At 45.1% G+C, this 20,098-nt stretch overlaps 1 protein-coding gene across 1 annotated transcript; it reads right to left on the bottom strand.

Moving 5' to 3' along the window:
- Nucleotides 1-1,462: 1,462 nt before the first annotated feature.
- Nucleotides 1,463-20,098, bottom strand: LOC132582644 (dipeptidase 2-like). Its single transcript, XM_060254313.1, has 10 exons — nucleotides 19,877-20,098; nucleotides 17,113-17,239; nucleotides 15,171-15,300; nucleotides 13,642-13,789; nucleotides 12,048-12,117; nucleotides 9,902-10,078; nucleotides 8,274-8,361; nucleotides 4,477-4,552; nucleotides 3,398-3,533; nucleotides 1,463-1,811 (listed from the first exon to the last, which is right to left on the bottom strand). The coding sequence occupies exons 1-10, from the start codon at nucleotides 20,053-20,055 to the stop codon at nucleotides 1,626-1,628; spliced, it is 1,317 nt and encodes a 438-aa protein (XP_060110296.1). The 5' UTR covers nucleotides 20,056-20,098; the 3' UTR covers nucleotides 1,463-1,625.

Here is a 20,098-nt window from a genome sequence, read left to right as displayed (position 1 = left end):
TAGTAATAGTGTAAGATTATTAATTAAGATAGGAAATAATAGTGATAAGTAATTCCGTTCTTATTTGTATTTTATTATATTATAGTTATAAGTTTTTAGAAGGTTCTTAATAGATTATTATTACCTTTTATTCTTTTTGTATTTCAAGTTGAATGCACCGGGGAAGTCCTAAAAAGGGGGGAGGGAGATGGGAAATGTGATGCAATAGGTTTGATGTTTATTTTTGAAAGATCATTGATTAATGATAATCATTGATTAATATTATTATTATTATTATTATAAAAATTGTTTTACACTGCTATTCTGGACTACTGGCTGCACAAATCAAGAGATATTGGACTGATTTGACATCAATTATTAATTTCTACTTCACTTGGCTTTCCTGATAAGAGTTGGTGTTGAGTTGCCAAAAAAAATGAAACTGGATTCCTGGTGAATACGTTCCTTGTATTGTATAAGAGACTGATTGAGTTCACTGCCTTGAAATTTCTAATATATTGTATTTAGTGTTATAATTTTTTGGGTCATTGTTCCTTTTGAGGCTGGTTGTCACGGAAGCCTTGTGCTTTGGATTCCACCACCTGGAGTTTGGCAACCCTATGGGTGCTCATGGAACAAGTAAAGGAATTGGCCCAAATCTCCCAGAAATTCTCTGCATGGAGTTGGCAACTCCAGGACCATGTTCTATTTAACAGAGGGCAAAGGACGGTCCGGCCACTGTGCCGCTGAGGGGAAGGTCGGAATAATTGTTAATGCCCTCTGGGAGGTGCACAGTTTCAGCCCCAGTGGGACCAGGATCAAGGTGTGCATTTTCAACAGAGCCACCCCTCCACCTGAATGGCCTGACATCAAGTGAAGAATAATCAGGAGATAAGGCATGGCAGGGATTGCATTTATGCAACTATGGGGCAGGGCAGCCAGAAAGGAAAATGCACACCTTGATGTCCAGACCGCAGCCTTGGATAAATGACTAAATTGCAGGTAGGTCAATATGCAGAGCTGCCAACCTCCATGTGGGGCCTGGAAATCTCTTGGAACTACAGCTGATCTCAAGACTACAGCTCCTCAGGAGGAAATGGCAGCTTTGAAAGGTGGACTCTACAGCATTATGCCCCACAGAGATCCTGTCCCAAGCCCCACCCTCACCAGGCTCCCTCCCCCAAATCTCCAGGAATTTCCCAATTTGCTGTTTCCTGAGAGGAGGAAATGGCAGCTTTGAAGAGATGGGATGTATGTATTATACCTACAGAGGTTTCTTTCCAAGTTCCATCCTCACCAGGCATCCTCCCAAATCTCCAGGGATTTCCCAATGGGGAGTTAGGAACCACAGCAATGTGCAGAGTGAGAACAGGATTGGGTGTCTTGGCATCATTCTGGCCAATGAGCACAGATGGTGGCCAACAGTGTGTGTGTGTGTGGGGAAGAACATCTGATTCTGTTGCCCTTCTACGTGGGTTCCCCCCTATGCACCTATGTCATGCAGACAGTGCTACAGTCTCTCCTTTTCAGTGTAAAAATTAAGAAGGAGGTGCAGCGGTTTCAGCACATGGCAGCTTCCAGTTTCATACTGGAACTTCTCAGCAGGTGTATAATAGGCGGGTAGAGCCATGTCACATGAGATGATCTCAGTGTAATATTGCAAACATCCCCAAAGTGACTACTAGGCTGGTCAGCTGTCCCCAGGAAGGCGCTGCGTGGGACGTCAAGGGCAGTACAGGAGGACGCTTCAGGTCTAAGCGACAGGAATGCATGAACTTCCGAGGAGGAACCTCCTCTTCACCTGCACTTTCCGATGAAAGTTCCTGCCGCACCTAGAATTCAAAATCAGTGCAAATCATAAAAACCTTTGTATCAGGAAGCTGCCTTATAGAAAGTCAAACCGATTAGTCTGCCTAGTTCACCCCTCTCTGTCCATCCCAGTGATCCCCAACACAGTGCCTGCTGCTGTGCTTCCTTGAGCCCATTTGCTTCTTCCCCAAAGCTTCTTTCCCCCAAAGCAAAGAAAGAGTTCTGCCTTTCTGCTCTTGGAGTGGGAGGTGCACCAGAAGATCACAGGAGGCATCACCATTGTGTTGGCAGAGGACACCCTTTAGGAAACAGCTGTCTCCATCAGGGCTTTTTTTTTGTAGCAGGAACTCCTTTGCATATTAGGCTGCACCCTACCTGATGTAGCCAATCCTCTAAGAGCTGACAATAGGCCCTGTAAGAGGAGCCCTGTAAGCTCTTGAAGGATTGGCTACATCAGGGGTGAAGCATAATATGCAAAGGAGTTCCTGCTACAAAAAAAGCCCTGGTCTCCATGATAGGAGAATGCTTGCCTTGGAATCTCCCAATGTCTTGTGACTGACCCTGGCCCCCATGGCAGCCATTTTGTGGTCCACCTATCCCCCATTCTCAGAATTCCCAAAATGCTCACAAGTTTGATGAAAATCTGGGGGAGCCCTGATCTAGCCCATCCATCTTGATGAACTGTCTAGTGTATATAACCAAAGCACAGCAGCACCTTGAAGATGGACAGCATTTATTTCAACATGAGCTTTTGTGAGCCACACCTCGGTTCTGGCGTCGTCGCACTCGACTGCTGAGGCTCGCTCTCTAACATCTCCAACATGTACACAGGGCAATGACAATGATAGTCTCGGGTGCAGGAAATCTTTCCCAATCATGCTACCTAAGATCTGAAGATGGAACCTGAGATCCACCACATGCAAAGGAGCCCCTACCTCTGAGCTACAGTTGTTGGAGCAGTAGTCAGCTGGAGAACATGGGTGATCTAATTGTATTTTTGAACAATGGCATTATTATAACAATCTTCATCTAGACTGACTGGAGAGTCAGGAGCTATTAACTCAGAAAGCCCAAAATATTTTGAGGTTGTATATTTTTGATTATCAAGAAGAAGAAGAGATTGGATTCATATCCTGCCCTTCGCTAACCAAAGAAGTCTCAGAGTACCTTACAAATCTCCTTTCCTTTCTCCTCCCCACAACAGGCACCCTGTGGGGTAGGTGCAGCTGAGAGAGCTCTTTCAAGAACTGTTCTTAAGCAAAACAGCCTTGAGAGAACTTGTGGCTGACCCAAGGTCACATCAGCAGGTGAATGTGGAGGATTGGGGAATCAAACCCGGTTCTCCCTGAAAAGACTCCACAAACTGAACCACAACACCAAACTGGCTTGGAGGTTGCAAACTTTAGTGTGCCCTGTGACATTTCAAGGGGCATCAGTCTGCTCTCCATTGGAGATGGGGTGCTGAAATCACAATAGAAAATGTCTGCTCTTATTCCACAATGAGGGCTTACTGGACAACTCTTTAAGCTTTAGATGAATTCCGCTCTTCCTGAGAAAAAAAATATCTGAAACATAACGGGCTAAAAAAGAAACAAACTCAAAGCCTTACATTTTCTACGTCTCTGAAAACACGCAGAATGTTGTCTCTCAAAACCCCACGCAGTTCTGAATCCTCCCAGCCTCTCCTCAGCAGTTCTTCGATCAAGGCTGGATATTTTGAAACATCTTCAAGCCCTTCCGGGAATCTGTTAACAAAGACATTGGGCAATAACTTAACATGAAACATGTCCTGTCAGGCAAAGCACCGTCAGGGAGGGGACGGAACACAAAGAATCCTCACAGGGGTCAATTGACTGTGAAACTTCACAACAGGAAGGCCAGAAACTTTCTTGTACTAAAAAAAATCCAATACTTCAGCAGCACAGGGCTTGCTGACAGCTCATCATTTCTGACTTTCTGCACTGTTTCAATGCAACTTGTTATTTTAACAGAAAGGAAAAAGCAACAGAAGTGTGGGAAGTCTAACGTTGTTTACAGATTTCAGTCACAGGCAGGTTCAGAGGGCCCTTCTTGGCAGAATGTGGATGTTTAACCAAATAACAAGGGTTTTCCTTGTTCAGAAAGTCTCCATGTTCTGAGAACAGAACAACCCATTACACTCAAAACACTGCTGCTGCCAAAAGTGGCACCCTTGAGTCAAATACTCATCTCTGCCCCATAGCATATATAGGCAGTTATTGGTGTCACCTCATCATGAGTTCCTGTGCTCACTAGTATACACATCATTTGTTGCCAATGGCAAACGTTGGGTGACACACAATACAATAAGTGCAATAGCGAGAGCTAAATAATCCTACAGATTTCAGGAGAGGACCTGATTTGGGGATACCATTTGCAGCAACAGCCCCAAATGATGCATAATGTATTGCTCTGCAAACTCATATCATCATCATCATCATGGCTTTCTTTGTAGCAGGAATTCCTTGGCATATTAGGCGGCACCCCCCTGATGTAGCCAATCCTCCAAGAGCTTACAGGGCTCTTAGTACAGGGCCCACTGCAAGCTCCAGGAGGATTGGCTACATCAGGGGGAGTGTGGCCTGATATGTAAAGGAGCTGCTGCTGCAAAAAAGCCCTGATCATCACCACCACCGCCACCACCACCAACAACAACAAAAGTTTACTAACTGCCTTGCTCCTTCATAGTCACTGCCAATTCCTATTGATTCCGAACCTGCAACGTTCTTTATGTGGTCAAAGTGATCTAGAAACATATTTTGAAAAAATGGCAAAGCATAAATAAGGAAAAAGGGGTAATGCCACTTAGAAAGACTGACATAGCCATAACCTGTTCTTTGTTGATGAAGCACAACAATGCACTACATTTCCACCGCAAGGCTTTTTTTGTAGAAAAAGTCCAGCAGAAACTCATTTGCTTATTAGGCCACACCTCCTAATGCCAAGCCAACTGCATTCCTGTGCGTTCTTGCTCAAAACAAGCCCTGCTTGTTTTACTTATGTTGACACATGCCATTTATATAGATATTTATATCCAGATTTTCTCCCCAGTAGGGGCCCAAAGTGGCTTACAATGTCGTTCTCCCCTTCTGTGTTTGATCCTCACAACAATCCTGCAAAGGAGGTCAGGCTGGTCAACAGTGACTGGCCCAAAGCTGCTCAGTGAGCTTCCAGGGCAGAGTGGGGATTTGAGCCTGGGTCTCCCAGATTATAGTCTGATGCTCTAACCAAAAGAGTCAGGCCTGCGTCAAACACATTCTCAGATTGTTTCGCTGAAAATAAACATTTAATGGTGCAAGTTATCTGTGCTGACGTCATATGCTTTCAAAACTTTTTTCTGGACCAGTAATACCTCATGTATATGTTTTTCGTGTTCATTGAGAGAGGAAAGAAGGATGGGGACAACAATTTAATCTAAATAAAGACTTTTTTGTTATTGTTCAGTCAGACAGTCGAGTCTGACTCTTTGCGACCCCATGGACAAAGTCACGCCAGGCCCTCCTGTCTTCCACCATCCTCCAAAGTCTGCTCAAATTTGTGTTTGTTACATCAGTAATGCTGTCCAGCCATCTCATCTTTTGCCGTCCCCTTCTTCTTTTGCCTTCTGTCTTTCCCAGCATCAGGCTCTTCTCCAGTGAGTGCTCCCTTCTCATTTGGTGGCCAAAGCATTTGAGCTTCAGCATCTGACCTTCCAGGGAACAGTCATGGTTGATTTCTTTAGGACTGACTGATTTGAGCATATTAGGCTATACCTAATGATGTAGCCAATCCTCCAAGAGCTTACAGGGCTCTTCTTACAGGGCCTACTGTAAGCTCTTGGAGGACTGGCTACATCAGGGGTGTGTGCCCTAATATGCAAAGGAGTTCCTGCTACCAAAAAGCCCTGATCTAAATAATTGAATTAAGAACCTGGAAGAATAAATAGATACAGATCTGAGACCCAGTTACTAAAAACAATAATCTTGTTCATTGTACATCCCACAAACACCTCAGTAATATTGAGCAAGATTTCAATCCAGTAACGTTGAGTAAGATTTCAGTCCAGTAATGTTGAGCAAGATTTTAGACCATAAAAACTGATTGACGATGGGAGATTTCACTCTCGAAAGCTTATACGCTGAAAATCTTGTTGGGCTTTAAAGAGCTACTGGACTCAAATCTTCCTCAGTAATGTTTTATCCTGGACTGAGTTCTTGCATTCCTGGCCATTCATCATTACCATGCAGGTTTCTCTGCCTTACACCATCAGCCAATCACAGGGAGTGAAGTTTGCTGTAGGATACTGCTGTGTCACATGGTGAGTGGCAGGCTTAATAGTTGTTCTGTGTCACAGACCATAGAAGCAGCATGTTTTCGCAACATCACATTTTACAGTGTTTCTGCATACTGTAATGGTAGATGGCAAAACATTCAGGGAGGCCAAAGCAGCCAAAACATTGTGACTGCTTCAATGAACAAAAAACTTTACTCGATTTTAGGCCATTTCCCCCAGAGTGCCTGTTTAATTAATACTCCTCATCTGCTATCACTGGATCAGTGCCACGGTTCATAGATGCTCAGCCCCGAAGAACAAGACCAGCTGGGGGAAGCAGCAGGCCATCAGAGCAAAGCAAGCCACAGCTGAAAATGAAAAATGAAAATTTTTACATTTGATGAAGTGAGCGATGACTCGTGAAAGTTTATGCCAGAGGAAATTATCTTAGCCGTTAAGGTTTTATGGGGCTCCTATTTTGTTCTACTGCTACAGGTGATCAATGGCTAGCTGTGGTTGCCAATTTAGCCCACTAGGGTGGGCAGGGGTGTAATTCTAGCAGGAGCTGCTTTGCATATTAGGCCACACATCCCTGATATAGCCAGTCCTCCAAGAGCTTACAAAAATGTCAGCGGAGGATTGACTACATCGGGGTGTGTGGCCTAATATGCAAAGGAGCTCCTTCAAAATTCCACCCGAGGGTGGGTGTTCTCCCTCCATTGTCTGCCGGTCCCTGCTGCTGCTTGAACATGGGGGAGGGGAAATGTGGGGGAGACCCTGTTGACATCCATTTCAGCTACAACATGGAAGCGACATTACTGACTTTCTAGGATTTCACTGGTCTCTGCAAAAACCTAGAGCAATAGTGTGGTTTACTTATTTTATTTAAAACATTTTAATGACATCTTTCTACGTGATCAGGGTCCCCAAGGTGCCATATAAAAATATCAAAACATCTGAACAAGGTATATGGGTTCCAGGCTGTACAGGGCTTTAAAAGTCAATACCAGTACCTTGAATTGAGCTCGGAAGCAAATTGAAAACCAGTGTAGATGAAACAAGACTGAAGTGATACAGTTCCTATGACCCACTCCAGTCAGCACTCTAGGCTGTTTCACAATCTGTGCCAACTGCAGCACTGATGTCACTCCCAGGTTTTACCTGGAAATTATGTTCATGCATCAAAATCTTTTCCCTGTCCCCTGCCTCCAAAGTCTCCTAGAGATTCCAGGCACACGCCTGGCAACCCTAATGCAACCCATCTTAAATGATCATAGCTGAAAATGCAACTCTAGCAACCAGATGATGACAATTACATTGCTTACAGTCAGGGGTCATTTTGTAGAAAAATACGTGGTGGAGCTCATCAGCATAACTCATTAGCATATGCCACCACCTCCACCAGCCAAAAGCAACCCAATGCAAGAAAGGAAAGCTCCAGGTGAGTGAGGCCTGCATGGGCTGACTAGAGATCCAGCCAGCTCAAGCAGGCCTTGCTCACCTGGGATTCTCCTTAGCCAGCCCTCCCCCAGTCAAAAGGTGGCCAGCAAGCCACCCGCTGCCCAAAATCACAAAAGAAGTGGAGAAAGGGTGGTGTGGGCTTCTCCAGAGGTTAATGAGGGCTGCTGGGGGCGTGGCAAAGCCCCTGGTGGCTGGCTGGCTGCCCACTCTCCTAATCCAGGGATTGTTATGCAGCTGCACCTACTATACAATGGACAAGGTAGGTGGGGAGGAGGAGGGGGAACCCTCAGAAAAGTTCAGGAGCTGCGCTCCTGTGAGCTCCTGCTGAATTCAAGGCCTGCTTATAGTATTCAAAGCCCTGATCTGGATAGCCTAGGCTGGATCAATCTTGTCAGATCACAGAAGCTAAGCAGGATCAATGCTGGATAGTATTTGAATGGGAGGCCTGCAAGGAATATCAAGGTTGCGATGCAGAGCCCAGGCAATGGCGAACCGCCTCCGAATGTCTCTTGTCTTGAAAACCCTACAGAGTCACTGTAAGTCAGCTGTGACTTGAGGACACTTTTCATCACTGCCACAGTACTCAAAAGACAGCACACTTTAGAAATGTTGCTGATAAGATCAAGAATCCTATGAAATGTTACCTTTTCTCCTGCTTAAAGGAAGCAGACATAAGTAATTGCTTTCTTGCTTTCGTCCCAAGCACTTAGAGAGATGTTACAGAAAGGAACAGTCCAAAACAGTATCTACAGACCTGCCACTGTTGAAATGGTCACAGTTTCCTCACCGCAGGCCAACATTGTAGTTGCGAACGACACCATGATAATTCCTTTATTCTTTTTCTTTAAAAAAGAGGACATAATGAAATGTAATGGTTGTTCAGCATCCTCTGAAAATGCATCCGCAATAGGTACAGCAATAGCAATAGATAGTGATGTTCCAAATGGCGAAGTTCCAGACGTAGCAATCAGCTTGATCAAAGACAATATAAGGTATATTTAGGGCCTTGCAAACAAATGTGCAAGTGGAACGAGACAGGAAGTTTTCCACAGAGAAGAACCATTACCTTAAGAAGGGGATAGCGTATCATTTTGTTCAGTTGAGGCATGAGATAGTGCTGATGTCGTCATCTCTTCTTCTTTTTCTTTTTTTAAAGAGCAAACAATCATAGGAAATCATAGGCTGGATCCCAAGGATCTGTCCCACTAATGGAAGTTTCCTTTGAGTCAGAGGAAGGCACCTTGGCTAGTGGAACAGGCCCACAGAATTCAGCCAGTAAATTCTGAGTGTGACTTCTGTGGGGACAGGAGGCAGCTCACAGCAGGTGATGAGTGTGCTTTAACGCCTGTATTGAGCAAGTGTGGTAGATTGCCAACTGCTGCTTGGGGGAATATCTGGAAATTTGGGGGGGGGGGTTGGAATCTGGGGAGGGGAGCAGTGTTCCCTCTAAGCTGAGTTAGTGTAAGCTAGCTTGCCAGATTTTTAGCCTTCAGCTCTCAGATTTTTGTCTTAGCTCAGGAAGGATGACCCCAGAGCACACTAATTTTATACAGTAGCTCACAACTTTAATGTCAGTAGCTCACAAAGTAGGGTTTTTGCTCACAAGATTCTGCAGCTTAGAGGGAACATTGGAGGGGAGGGACCTCAGAAGGGTATAATGCCATAGAGTCCACTATCCAAAGTGGCCATTTGCTCTCAGTGAACTGATCCCTGTTGCCCAGAGATCAGTTATAATCCCAGGAGATCTCAAGGCACCACCTGCAAGTTGGCAACTTTAATCAGTGTGTGTGTGTGTGGGGGGGCAGTCAGCATGAAACAGTTGGAAATTATAAATTTTATCTACGTAAGACTCAGCATGGGAGAGGAGAAGGCCAGAATGTTATGAATGAATGATCAGTTTTAATTCCTTTGGAGACAGAAAAGAACCAATTCAGATCGGTTCTACTACTCAAAATAGGACTCCTGAGTACAATTAATTGGCATCTCACTATTAATGTTTTTTTTGGCCAGAGAATTACTTTATGAGTGGGTAAATTTCTCCCCTCTGCTATGAGATAATGTCTTGTGTACAATTTACTCTAACCTCTTAACCCTTCTCATTGTCTGACAAACTAGGTTGTATATAATATTATAGAGCTATAATTTTAGAGATGTATGTATTGTTCTTTGTTCTGCTTCTGTATAGCTTGTGGGCCTTAATAAAGATTGATGGACTGCTATTATCTGTGGTTGGTGAATTTGAATAGGGACGAAACATTTTGTATAAGGCATGGTGTGGAACCATTCGCTCTAATTCCACTTCCTAGTGACTGAAGACCTGTAATCCTTCGGCAACACAAAATGGCCCCAGGGTGGATAGTCCCAGAGATACACTTTGCTTACCAGATGTTGTAGAATATCATCAGGAACATTGCGTGAATTGCTGCAGACGGAGAAGGCAGAGGAATGGCTGAAAATGACCGGTGCTTTGGAGGCTTTGAGGGCTGCCCTGGCTGTCGCATCCGAAGTGTGCGATAGGTCAATTATCATCCCCAGGCGATTCATCTCCTTCACCACTTCCTGGCACAAAACAGACATACTGCTCTACTAGCGGAGCATGTAACTCAAATGGTTAGCCCGGATGAGGGATCTGGAACACCGCTTGCTCATCCTTCAATGAACAGGATCATTCTCTCTCTCCCCCCCATCCCTGCCTTGTCCCCCTGATATTGGCTGGAAACTCTTTGACCATGAACTATGTCATGTAATTGAACAGTGCCTAGTAAACCCTTTGCAGTATATGTAAGACCACTTCCTCACGAGATGGGCAACTTGCCATTTTGGTCTCGTTGGCATGGAACGACTTGGGAGCCACCGCACAAGGCAACCCTCTGCTTTCCCCCCTTTTGCCTGTTACTGCTTGCCCCCCACCTTTAGGAAGCTTTTAGCTGTGTTTTTGTTTTGTGTTTTACTGGCAAACCACTTCTGAAGCTTTCTTGCCTTGAAAACACTACAGGTTTGCCATACGTCAGCTGTGACTTGAAGGAACAAACAAAAACAAAAGTAGGAATATTGCTGTGCTGTTTTATCTCTGCTCATTTGGTGGCTCAAGAGCTACCCACATGTGGCCCTTCAACGTGCCTCCTGTGGTTCTTCTGTGAGCACGTTCCCCCAGTGTGCTATGTGTTTCACTAAAGTGGGCAAGGTGAAGATTGTGTTTGGCAGATGAGCTTTCCCCCCATATATATATTGCAGGCAGCAGGGGACATGTCACCTGTGGTAGTGCAAGGAGGAGCACAACCCCACATGTTTCCTCCCCCATACCCACTTTGGGTTTCCCCACACCCACTTTGGATATAAACTTTTAGAAAAGACTGTACCAAAGCAGCTTTTGGAAAAGTCACACTGGAGCTGTGCAAAAGGCAGAAGGGGGACAACTGAATGACAGTGAAGAAGCTCCCAAAAGAACATAAGAAAAGCCTTGTTAGATCAGGCCAATGGCCCATCCAGTCCAACACTCTGTGTCACACAGTGGCCCAAAAAAAATTATACACACACACACACACATATTTTTATCTAACCCCCTCTTGAAGGTGGCTATGTTTGTGGCTGGGGAGGAAAAGTGCAGCAAAGAACTCCATGTGAAACTCAGTGGAAGTGATCTAATTCTTAAATTGCTGGAGGGATATTAGGAAGCAAGAAATTTTTAAATGGGAAAGGGAGTTAAAGTGTGATACAGAAAAAGTATGACTGCAGGGCTTTGTAGACAGAGTTGTTTCCATTTGCAATTGGAGGAGCATATGGTATATTAGATTCTGTACATGAAAAATCATAGCCAACTTGATGTAGTAGTTACAGGATTCTGCTAGGAAAGGAGAGACCAGGGTTCAAATCTCCATTCTGCTATGGAAGCTTGCTGGGCATCCTTGGGCTAGTCACTCGCCTTCATACTAATCTACTCCCCAGGCAGTGCTGGAGTAAACCCTGTGGAGGCCTCTAGGCAGTCAAAATCCCGGGGGGGGGGGCTTGCAAATTATCACAGAGTTGGAGTGCCTGCCCTGCCACCCACAGCCCCTGCTGCAGCCTGCAGGCACCTTCTCAAGAGCCCCTTTGACAAAGCTGAAGGGGAGAGGCAGAGAGAGGCAAACTTGGCGATGACACCAGCAGCAGCTGCACCAGGCAAGTTGGGTAAAGAGCAATTGCTGGCTGCGCATGCAGGCTGGGAGGGCCACAAGCAGGAAGAAAACCAGGGTGGGAAAGCTGGCTCGGGGCCCCTAAAGGCATGGGGCTCATAGGCCAGTGCCTACTTGGCCTAATTGTTAATCTTGCCCTGTCCACAGGGACGGTGTGAGAATAAAATGGAAAGAGGCAACACCTACTGAGAGTACTCCAACATATCAGGAATATACTGTAAAGGAGCCCAATTACTATGGGGGGATAAATTTCCTGCATCTCCTCCTCCTCCTCTTAGAAGGCCAGCCATGCTTAAAGATTTCGGGACGAATGTTATAAGAAGTGTGGCAAACTGTTCCTCAAAAACTTGTCTTACTTTGCCAAAAGCGGTCAATCCTTTTGTGCGAGGGTAGAAGTTGTGTACTTCCTTTGATGATGTTTCTGCCCTAAAGAGGAAACCAAAAGACAGGAAATGTTCTCAGGGGAGCTTTTAAGAGATATATATAATTAACAGCAGAGCATTCCAAAATAAAGCACCGTTTACAGGAAAACACGCAATTGAATTCTAAAGAAGCAGCATTTCCGTGATGCAGCCTAATGTTCACATGCAAGCCCAAACCAGTACAGCTGATTAACTGGTACAATTGCTAAAGGAATGCCCTGTGATCTGCTGTAGTTGCTAAAGGAATTCCTGATGATCATTCAGATATCACCTCCACTACATACTCATTTAGTGGCCTTAAGCAAGCCATTCTGTCTCAGTCTCAGCTCCCATCTGGGTTATGGGGAGATAGTAATACTGGCCTACCTTTCAAGGCTGTAGCAAAGATTACAAAAAGAAGATACATGATGTGAAACATTCAGAACACTGTAAGGTCTTAGAAATGCGTAGAATTTTCAGTACTCTGAATTCATGAGGGCTGGATGAAGTGCAAAAGAGGGCATTCAGTTTATACTACAGGGCAATCCTTCAAACTACCACATCCTGAGCAACCACAAAAACCATGTGCAAGAGAAAATCCTGGAGACCGCTATCTTGTCCACCCAACTCAATAACACTTGGGTCGTTTTCGCACTCACCTCCAGCCGGCACGACCCCCCTCTTCACCGCGCAGGATCTGCGCGGATTTCGCACTAAATGCCGCGGAGCAGCCTTTTGCGCCGGAAACTCCCGTCGCAAAAGCCGCTCAAACGTAAATCGCCAAAAAGCAGTTTGCCGTTTGCGCGGCTTTTGCAACGGGAGTTTCCGGCGCAAAAGGCTGCTCCGCGGCATTTAGTGCGAAATCCGCGCAGATCCTGCGCAGTGAAGAGGGGTGTCGCGCCGGCTGGAGGTGAGTGCAAAAACGACCTTGGAGTAAAGCGGATCCAGAACTTGGGACTTTAGACTAAGGTTGACATGCACTCAGGGACAGATCTGCATGACAAGTGTGAGCTTGTGCAGCCTCAACGTACCTCAAGGCTCTGTAGGAAAGGAAGAGGATGTTTTTCCCTTCAGCCTTCACTTGGTTTTGCTATTTGAAACTGGACTGTCTGGTTTTGTTAAAAAGATGCCTTTTCGCTGTTAAAATGCTAATAACAAAACAGGGAACCCAGTCTCAAACAGTAAAATCGAGTGGAGGCTAAAGGGTTAAACAACCTTCCTGGCACAGCCCCACGACAAACTGAGGCTATACAAGACTGCAAGTTGCATTTCATAAAGTATATGTCTGAGCCCCAACCACCAGATGCTGTGAAAAACACAGCCAATTGACACCACATACAATTTTCCCTCTGTAACAGACATCCTAATCCTGGCAATTTGTGGACTGAACAAAGGATCTGCTGCATGTTTTCTGGGTCACTGGGCCTAGGTTGTCCTCTCCACTCGCTAGTTCCTTCTACTTGCCATCATTACAGGCAGACCTACAGGATAGGAATATATCACAGAGCTATCCATTGAAAGGGGAAAGGGACACTTGTGTGTGGATTACCAGGGAGTGTTGCAGGTGTGTGTTAGCCCCATGTATCGAACACCCAGTTCGTAATACATCCGCAAGGCTGCAAGACTGTTGTCAAGGGAGTGACCCCCTTCAATGCCGATCAAGCAAGCTATCTTATTGTCTGGAAGGTTTTCAATGCCTGGATTTTAAAAGCAAAGACCAAGTTAAAGTTAAAAGGAGACAGTAGTACAGAGAAAAATTTTGCAATGGCTTTTGGCTTTAGCAATGAAGTTTGACTGATGGAATGCAGAGGAACTGAGCAGAGGAGGAGGAGGAGGAGACTGGATTTATACCCCATCATTCACTCAGTCTCTGAGCAGCTTACAATCTCCTTCCCTTCCTTTCCCTACAACAGACACCCTGTGAGGTAGGTGGGGTTGAGAGAGCTATGAGATAACTGCATCTGAGAGAACAGCTCTGAGAATACTGTGACTGACCCAAGGTCACCCTGCAGCTGCATGTGGAGGAGTGGGGAATTAAAGCTGGTTCTCCAGATTAGAGTCCACCACTCCTAACCACTACTACACAAAACTGCCTCTATAAAGATATAATGTGGTGTACTGGCCGGAGTGTCAAACTAGGATCTTGGAAGACTCAGGTTCGAATCCCTACTCTGCCAAGGAGACTTGCTGGGGGATCTTGGGCCAGTCTCTGTCTTTCAGCCTAACCTCTAAAACCTCAAATGTTCTGGGTCTGGATTATCTCATGTTAAAATCCTCTGAAATTTAAGATCACCCCATAAGAGCCTCTTATTCCAGCTTTGACAGAAACAAGACTGGTTTCTGTTATTGGCTAGAACTCTGGAATGCTCTTACAAACATGCCTGCTCCCCCCCCCCCTTCCTGACAGGGCTCCATAAATTAGAAAAGATGAGTTTGTTCTGACATACTTTTGAGAAAGGGCCTTTTTTTTCTTCCTGTAATACTGTCTTATTGTCGTTGAGACTGTTGTGCTAAAACGGTCAAGGTAACATTATTGATATTACATTTATTTTATCTGCCATTTTACGAACAAAAGCTGGCATATAAATTTGGTAAATAAACAAAGGAGTGAATAAATACTAGGGCTGAACTGAGTTTAATCTTTTCCCCCAAAATGTTATAATAGTGTAAAAAAAAAAGTCCTGGACTTTAAATTATTTTTTTAATAACCCCAGAAGTACTTTATTAATCTATGTTGTTCTCATTACATCTCTTTGGTTTAATTGATATTATCATCCACCCTGACTTAATTGACTATTTTAACGGTGTGATGCCATCCCATTTTCTGATTGGCTGGGATTGCCCAGGTGACCTATTCATGAAATATTACACACACACACCCAATCTTGACAGATTCAATCAAGTATTCTATAACCTGTTTGCTATGTGATCCCTGACTGACTGGGGGTGCCCACATGATTAAAGATATGGGGCAATTACAGATTATGAGGCAAAGCAACAGCAGAGGAGCAATAGCCAACTTCCCAATCTCTCATATTTCTCCCTGATGCTTCCTTGTTAAGACGGAGGGCACTTTACCCTCAGAAGTTGTCACCATCTCAAATTCCTCGTAGGATTCACACATCCGCTGGACAACATCGATCTGCTCCAGCGTCAGGCGCACAGCGTCTTTGTTCTGAGCGCCGCAGAGAACATACACTGACCAAAACTGAAAGATCGACAAGATGTAGGGTTTTTTTAAAAAAAAATGCATTTCATATCTATTTCTATGTCTGTATAACTCTCTCTGCCAAAGAGGCAGATATGGAGAATTAGACTTGCATCAAGAATCGTGCCACCAGAGGACTGCCTGCAAGTCTGCAAATCAATGGGCTGGATCACACTGTCAGCACAGACAGGCCAGAAATAATTAAGAAGATATTGGATTTATATCCCGTCCTATACTCTGAATCTCAGAGTGGTCACAATCTCTTTTACCTCCCCACCCCCCACAACAGACACCCTGTGAGGTGGGTGGGGCTGAGAGAGCTCTTACAACAGCTGCCCTTCAAGGACAACTCCTACGAGAGCTATGGCTGACCCAAGGCCATGCTGGCAGCTGCAGGTGGAGGAGTGGGGAATCAAACCTGGTTCTCCCAAATAAGAGTCCACGCACTTAACCACTACACCAAACTGGCTCTCAGGAAGTGAAGAAACCTGGGTTGAGTATCTCAGTGTAGCTCATTGAGTAGCTCTACACGGAGCTACTCAGTGAGCAGCTTTGAGCTACTCAATGCCAAGCAGGTATGGTAGTGATGGAGCAGACTGCTGCCCCAAGCACTGGTGGGAGAACCCAGTGGTACCTTCCCAGCCCTTTATGACTCCCAAGAATGGAATTTTAAAGGGCAAGAGGCTAAAGTCAGGAGAGACCCTGACAGTTCTACCAGCCAGTGGTCCTTTCTTCACTACATTTTACAATGCAAAACATTCTGTTTGGTGAGGTGAAGATTGGGGCTGTACTTCCAGAGGTCATGAGCCCCAAAGTTTCCCATTGAAGAGGGGTTCATGGCTCAGCAATACAGCATCTGCTTTGCATGCAGGTCCTAGGTTCAATCCCCGGCGTAGGAGGTGATATGACCTTGGTAGACCCGTGGTCAGACTCTGGAAGACAATTTCATGTGTTTATTGACAATTAGGGTTACCAGGTCCAATTCAAGACGTTGAGGGTAGAGCCAGGAGACATTGAGTGTGGAGCCAGGAGCAAGGTTGTGACAAGCACAATTGAACTCCAAAGGGAGTTCTGGCCATCACATTTAAAGGGACTGCACACCTTTTAAATGCCTTCCCTCCATTAGAAATAATGAAGGATAGGGGCACCTTCTTTGGGGGACTCATAGAATTGGACCCCCTGGTCCAATCCTTTTGAAACTTGGAGGAGAAGCACTGGATGTTATGCTGAAATTTTGGTGCTTCTACCCCCCAAAACAGCCCCCCCTAGAGCTCCAGATACCCAAGATCAGTTCTCCATTATACCCTGGGAATCGGTCTCCATAGGGAATAGCAGAGTGCCCAACAGACATTTCCCCTCCACCCCCACTTTCTGATGACCCTGAAGTGGGGAGACAGCCTTCAAACTGGGGGATCCCTTGCCCCACCTGGGAATTGGCAATCCTATTGACTATGCATTAAGTAGTTTATATCCAAACTGACAGTACATTTGCCACTCTGGAGAGCTGTATATGTGATTTTTTAAATATGTTAGAGGAATATTTACTTGATCCAAAAACACAAAAATGAACTTTTACCTACACAGGGGCAAAATAGCAATTTTGTGGTCAGAATGTCAGCAGGGGTTGAGCGTGTTAAACACCCTCACCCCACAGCGCCACAGTCTCAGTCTGAACTGAGCCTCCACAAACCTGGAAATGAAGTTTCACACATGGAACTCCCTCCCAGACCATGGCTGTGAACTGCCCATGCAGGGGACACATTAATCTCGAAAGGTTCATACAATACACACATGGATGTAAAGGATACCTGCCTGAGCACCAACATGGCCGGTGGTGAGTTTTTCAATATTTGTGACTGTGCGGCTGAGTGTTCTTAGATCAATTTTACTCAACTTGTTTTGATAGAACCATCTCAGCTTCAGTGGCAGGTCGTTGTGACTAAAATGACAAAAAGAGCCAAAGATGTTATACAATGCCATCCTAAACAGTGTTACATCATTCTATGCTCACTGAATTCAATGGACTTAGAAGGGTGTATAACTCATTTTAGGATGGAACTAGTAGTCTTGGGACCCTTGCCTCGCCTAGTCTTCCTTCACTGTGGCAGAAGGAAAAAGACAGACTGGGGGAAGTTCTCTTTTAGGGCCAGTTCACACATGCATGTTCCTCGGGAGTCCTGATTCCCACTATCCCCTTCAATGGCCTGGGTTTTGGGTACAATGCTTGTGTTATCCACTTAAGAGCATCACTGCAGATAGAATTCATAGTATTGCAGCTTTGCTTGCCTCACAGGTGGCTATGGCAGGTAACCTCCTGCCCTTGGCCCCAGCTTCCTGCTGGAATGACCCTGGGAAAATGCTATTCGCCATACTGCAGTGTATCCTATCAGCACATGTGAACCTCACAATGGGGCAAATAGAGCCCCTCAGGGTTATTTCTGATCAGTTAAACAGTGGGGAGGCATAAGCCCTTTCTCCGCTTGTGCCGCAGTCCTGGTTCAAATCAGACTCGGTGCATTTGGGAGCTCCTATTAGGGAACTTGCAAGCGCTAATGGAACATGTGGACCTAGGAAAGGACTGGAGAAAAGCATAAGGGGGCATTATACCCTAAGCCCATTGATTTCCATAAACCTTGACAGGATTTAGGGTTGCGGTCTGGAGAAATTCCTTGAGATTTTGGAGTGGAGCCAGTGCAGAGGAGGGTTTAGGGAGGGAAGTAACCATTATAATGCCCCAGAGTCCACCCTCCAAAGAAGCCATTTCCTCCAGGGGAACTGATCTCTGTTGCCTGGAGATCAATTAGTTATGAGTCCAGTAGCACCTTTAAGACTAACAAAGCATAAGCTTAAGACTAATAGCATAAGCTAATAACATAAGCTTTTGAGAAACACAGCTCTCTTAATCAGAATTTGCTAGCCTTACAGGTGCTACTGGACTCTACTATTTTGCAGCAACAGAGTAACACAATTAACTCCTCTGGAGGTCAGCTGTAATTCTGGAGGATTTCCAGCTCCCACCTGGAGACTGGCAACCCTAACAGGGTTGCATGGTACAACACCTGATTTCCAGGAAAAAGTTGCAATCAGAAGATTTTTATTATACTCAGGAAATAAAAGCTGCCTCCAAAATCATGGCAATTGTTCTGGGTCAGAGCCAGACAAAGCACAGGTGAGACAAAAAGGTGGGGCACCCATAAGCTGATGGGGTCAGATAGATGCAATAGTAGCTGGGCCTGTAATTCTTGTTGGAATTATGTATCTGTTCTGTGTGTCCTTTGCAATGTTCTAAAGTTCCAGTCGTTATAGGGTTAACACTGTGCCTGATTCCCTATTGTTTGCATGACCTAGGAAAAAGATCCAGGCTGCTGTCAATCAAAATCTAGAAGCAGGAAACTTGTTTGTTTGGTCAGTTAGTCAGGCGACTTCCTTTGTTCAGGTAGAGCAAGGAGAAGGAGAAAGTATCCTCCATTAAGCATGTGCTCTTCAATGTGTTAGGATGTAGTTCTTAGTGTTTGTTGTTTTACCTCCCAGTACTTTCCCTGTAGTAATAAATATGTTTTTGCTTTCATGTTAAATGCCTCTCAAAGATTATTTGATCCAGCGATTCATCGAACTGTTTGAGGTAAAGAAATAGAATTTCAAACAGTAAATTTCCCCCATCAATTCTTTTAAAAAGAACCATCCCTAGGTGGGATTTCCCTGTAGGGTTGCTAGCCCCCCAGTGGAGGTGGGGATCCACCGCTCTAGGCCCCACACTTGGCTGCCAATCAGCTGGCTGGCAGGGGGACTTACCAGGAGAGGGACACAGACCCAGGCTACATTGCCAGCAATGTGGTGGCATCACTTCTGGAGTGGTAGAAGCCATTTTAACCATTTTTCTATGTTAGAAGCCCTTTTTACCATAGAGTTTTTGCTCAGATACTGGAGCATCACTGTAACATTACAGTGTTTGACGTCACTTCTGGTACATGTCAGAAGTGACACAGCCATGTTGCCAGCTATGTCATCTGGACCTCCCTCCCACTCCTGGTAGGTCACCCCTTATCACCCGCCAGTTGCCAGGAAACACCTGGCAACCCTACTTCCCTGTGTCCACAATGTAAATTGTCTTTGGATGAAGGGGAGAGGAAACAATCAGAAACATTTGCAATTGGCATTGATTAGTATTCAAGGAAAACGAAACAGTATACTGTATCTGAACAAGACTATACAGAACAGGGGTGGCCAAACTGCAGCTTGGGAGCCAAATGTGGCTTTTTCACACATATTGTGTGGCTCTTGAAGTCCCCACTGCCCCATCGGCCAGCTTGGAGAAGGCATTTTTCTCCTTAAATCACTTCTCAAAGCCAGTTGGTGGCTTAGAGGATGCATTTTAAGTCAAAGTTGTTTTCTTTCCACCTCTCTCCCCTTCCTTCCTTCCCTCCCTCCAAAATTCATGTCTTCTGTTTCTCAAACGTCTGACATTTATTCTATGTGGCTCTTACATTAAGCAAGTTTGGCCACCCCTCATATAGAATCTGACCCAGCCCAGACGAGGGTTGCCGCACCATTCTTAAAAATAAAGAAATCCACATACCCATCAATTAAACGTGAACTTGCCATAAGCTCAAGAGCCTGGTCGCTCAAAGATGCATCATCAGCTCCACATCCCAAATAATCCACAAGCGGCATCAAAAAACACAGAAGTATTTTCGGCAGATCTCTCTTTGGGCCCACAAGGATGGTCACTGGATGGAGACATTTATAAAATGGCATCTTGGCTAAAAAGAAGCACTAGACTTTCAAAACTGGCAGAGGT

This window comes from Heteronotia binoei, chromosome 14, assembly GCF_032191835.1.
Source record: "Heteronotia binoei isolate CCM8104 ecotype False Entrance Well chromosome 14, APGP_CSIRO_Hbin_v1, whole genome shotgun sequence".
NCBI classification, from domain to species: Eukaryota; Metazoa; Chordata; class Lepidosauria; order Squamata; family Gekkonidae; genus Heteronotia; species Heteronotia binoei.
This window is presented reverse-complemented; position numbering and strand designations above follow the sequence as displayed.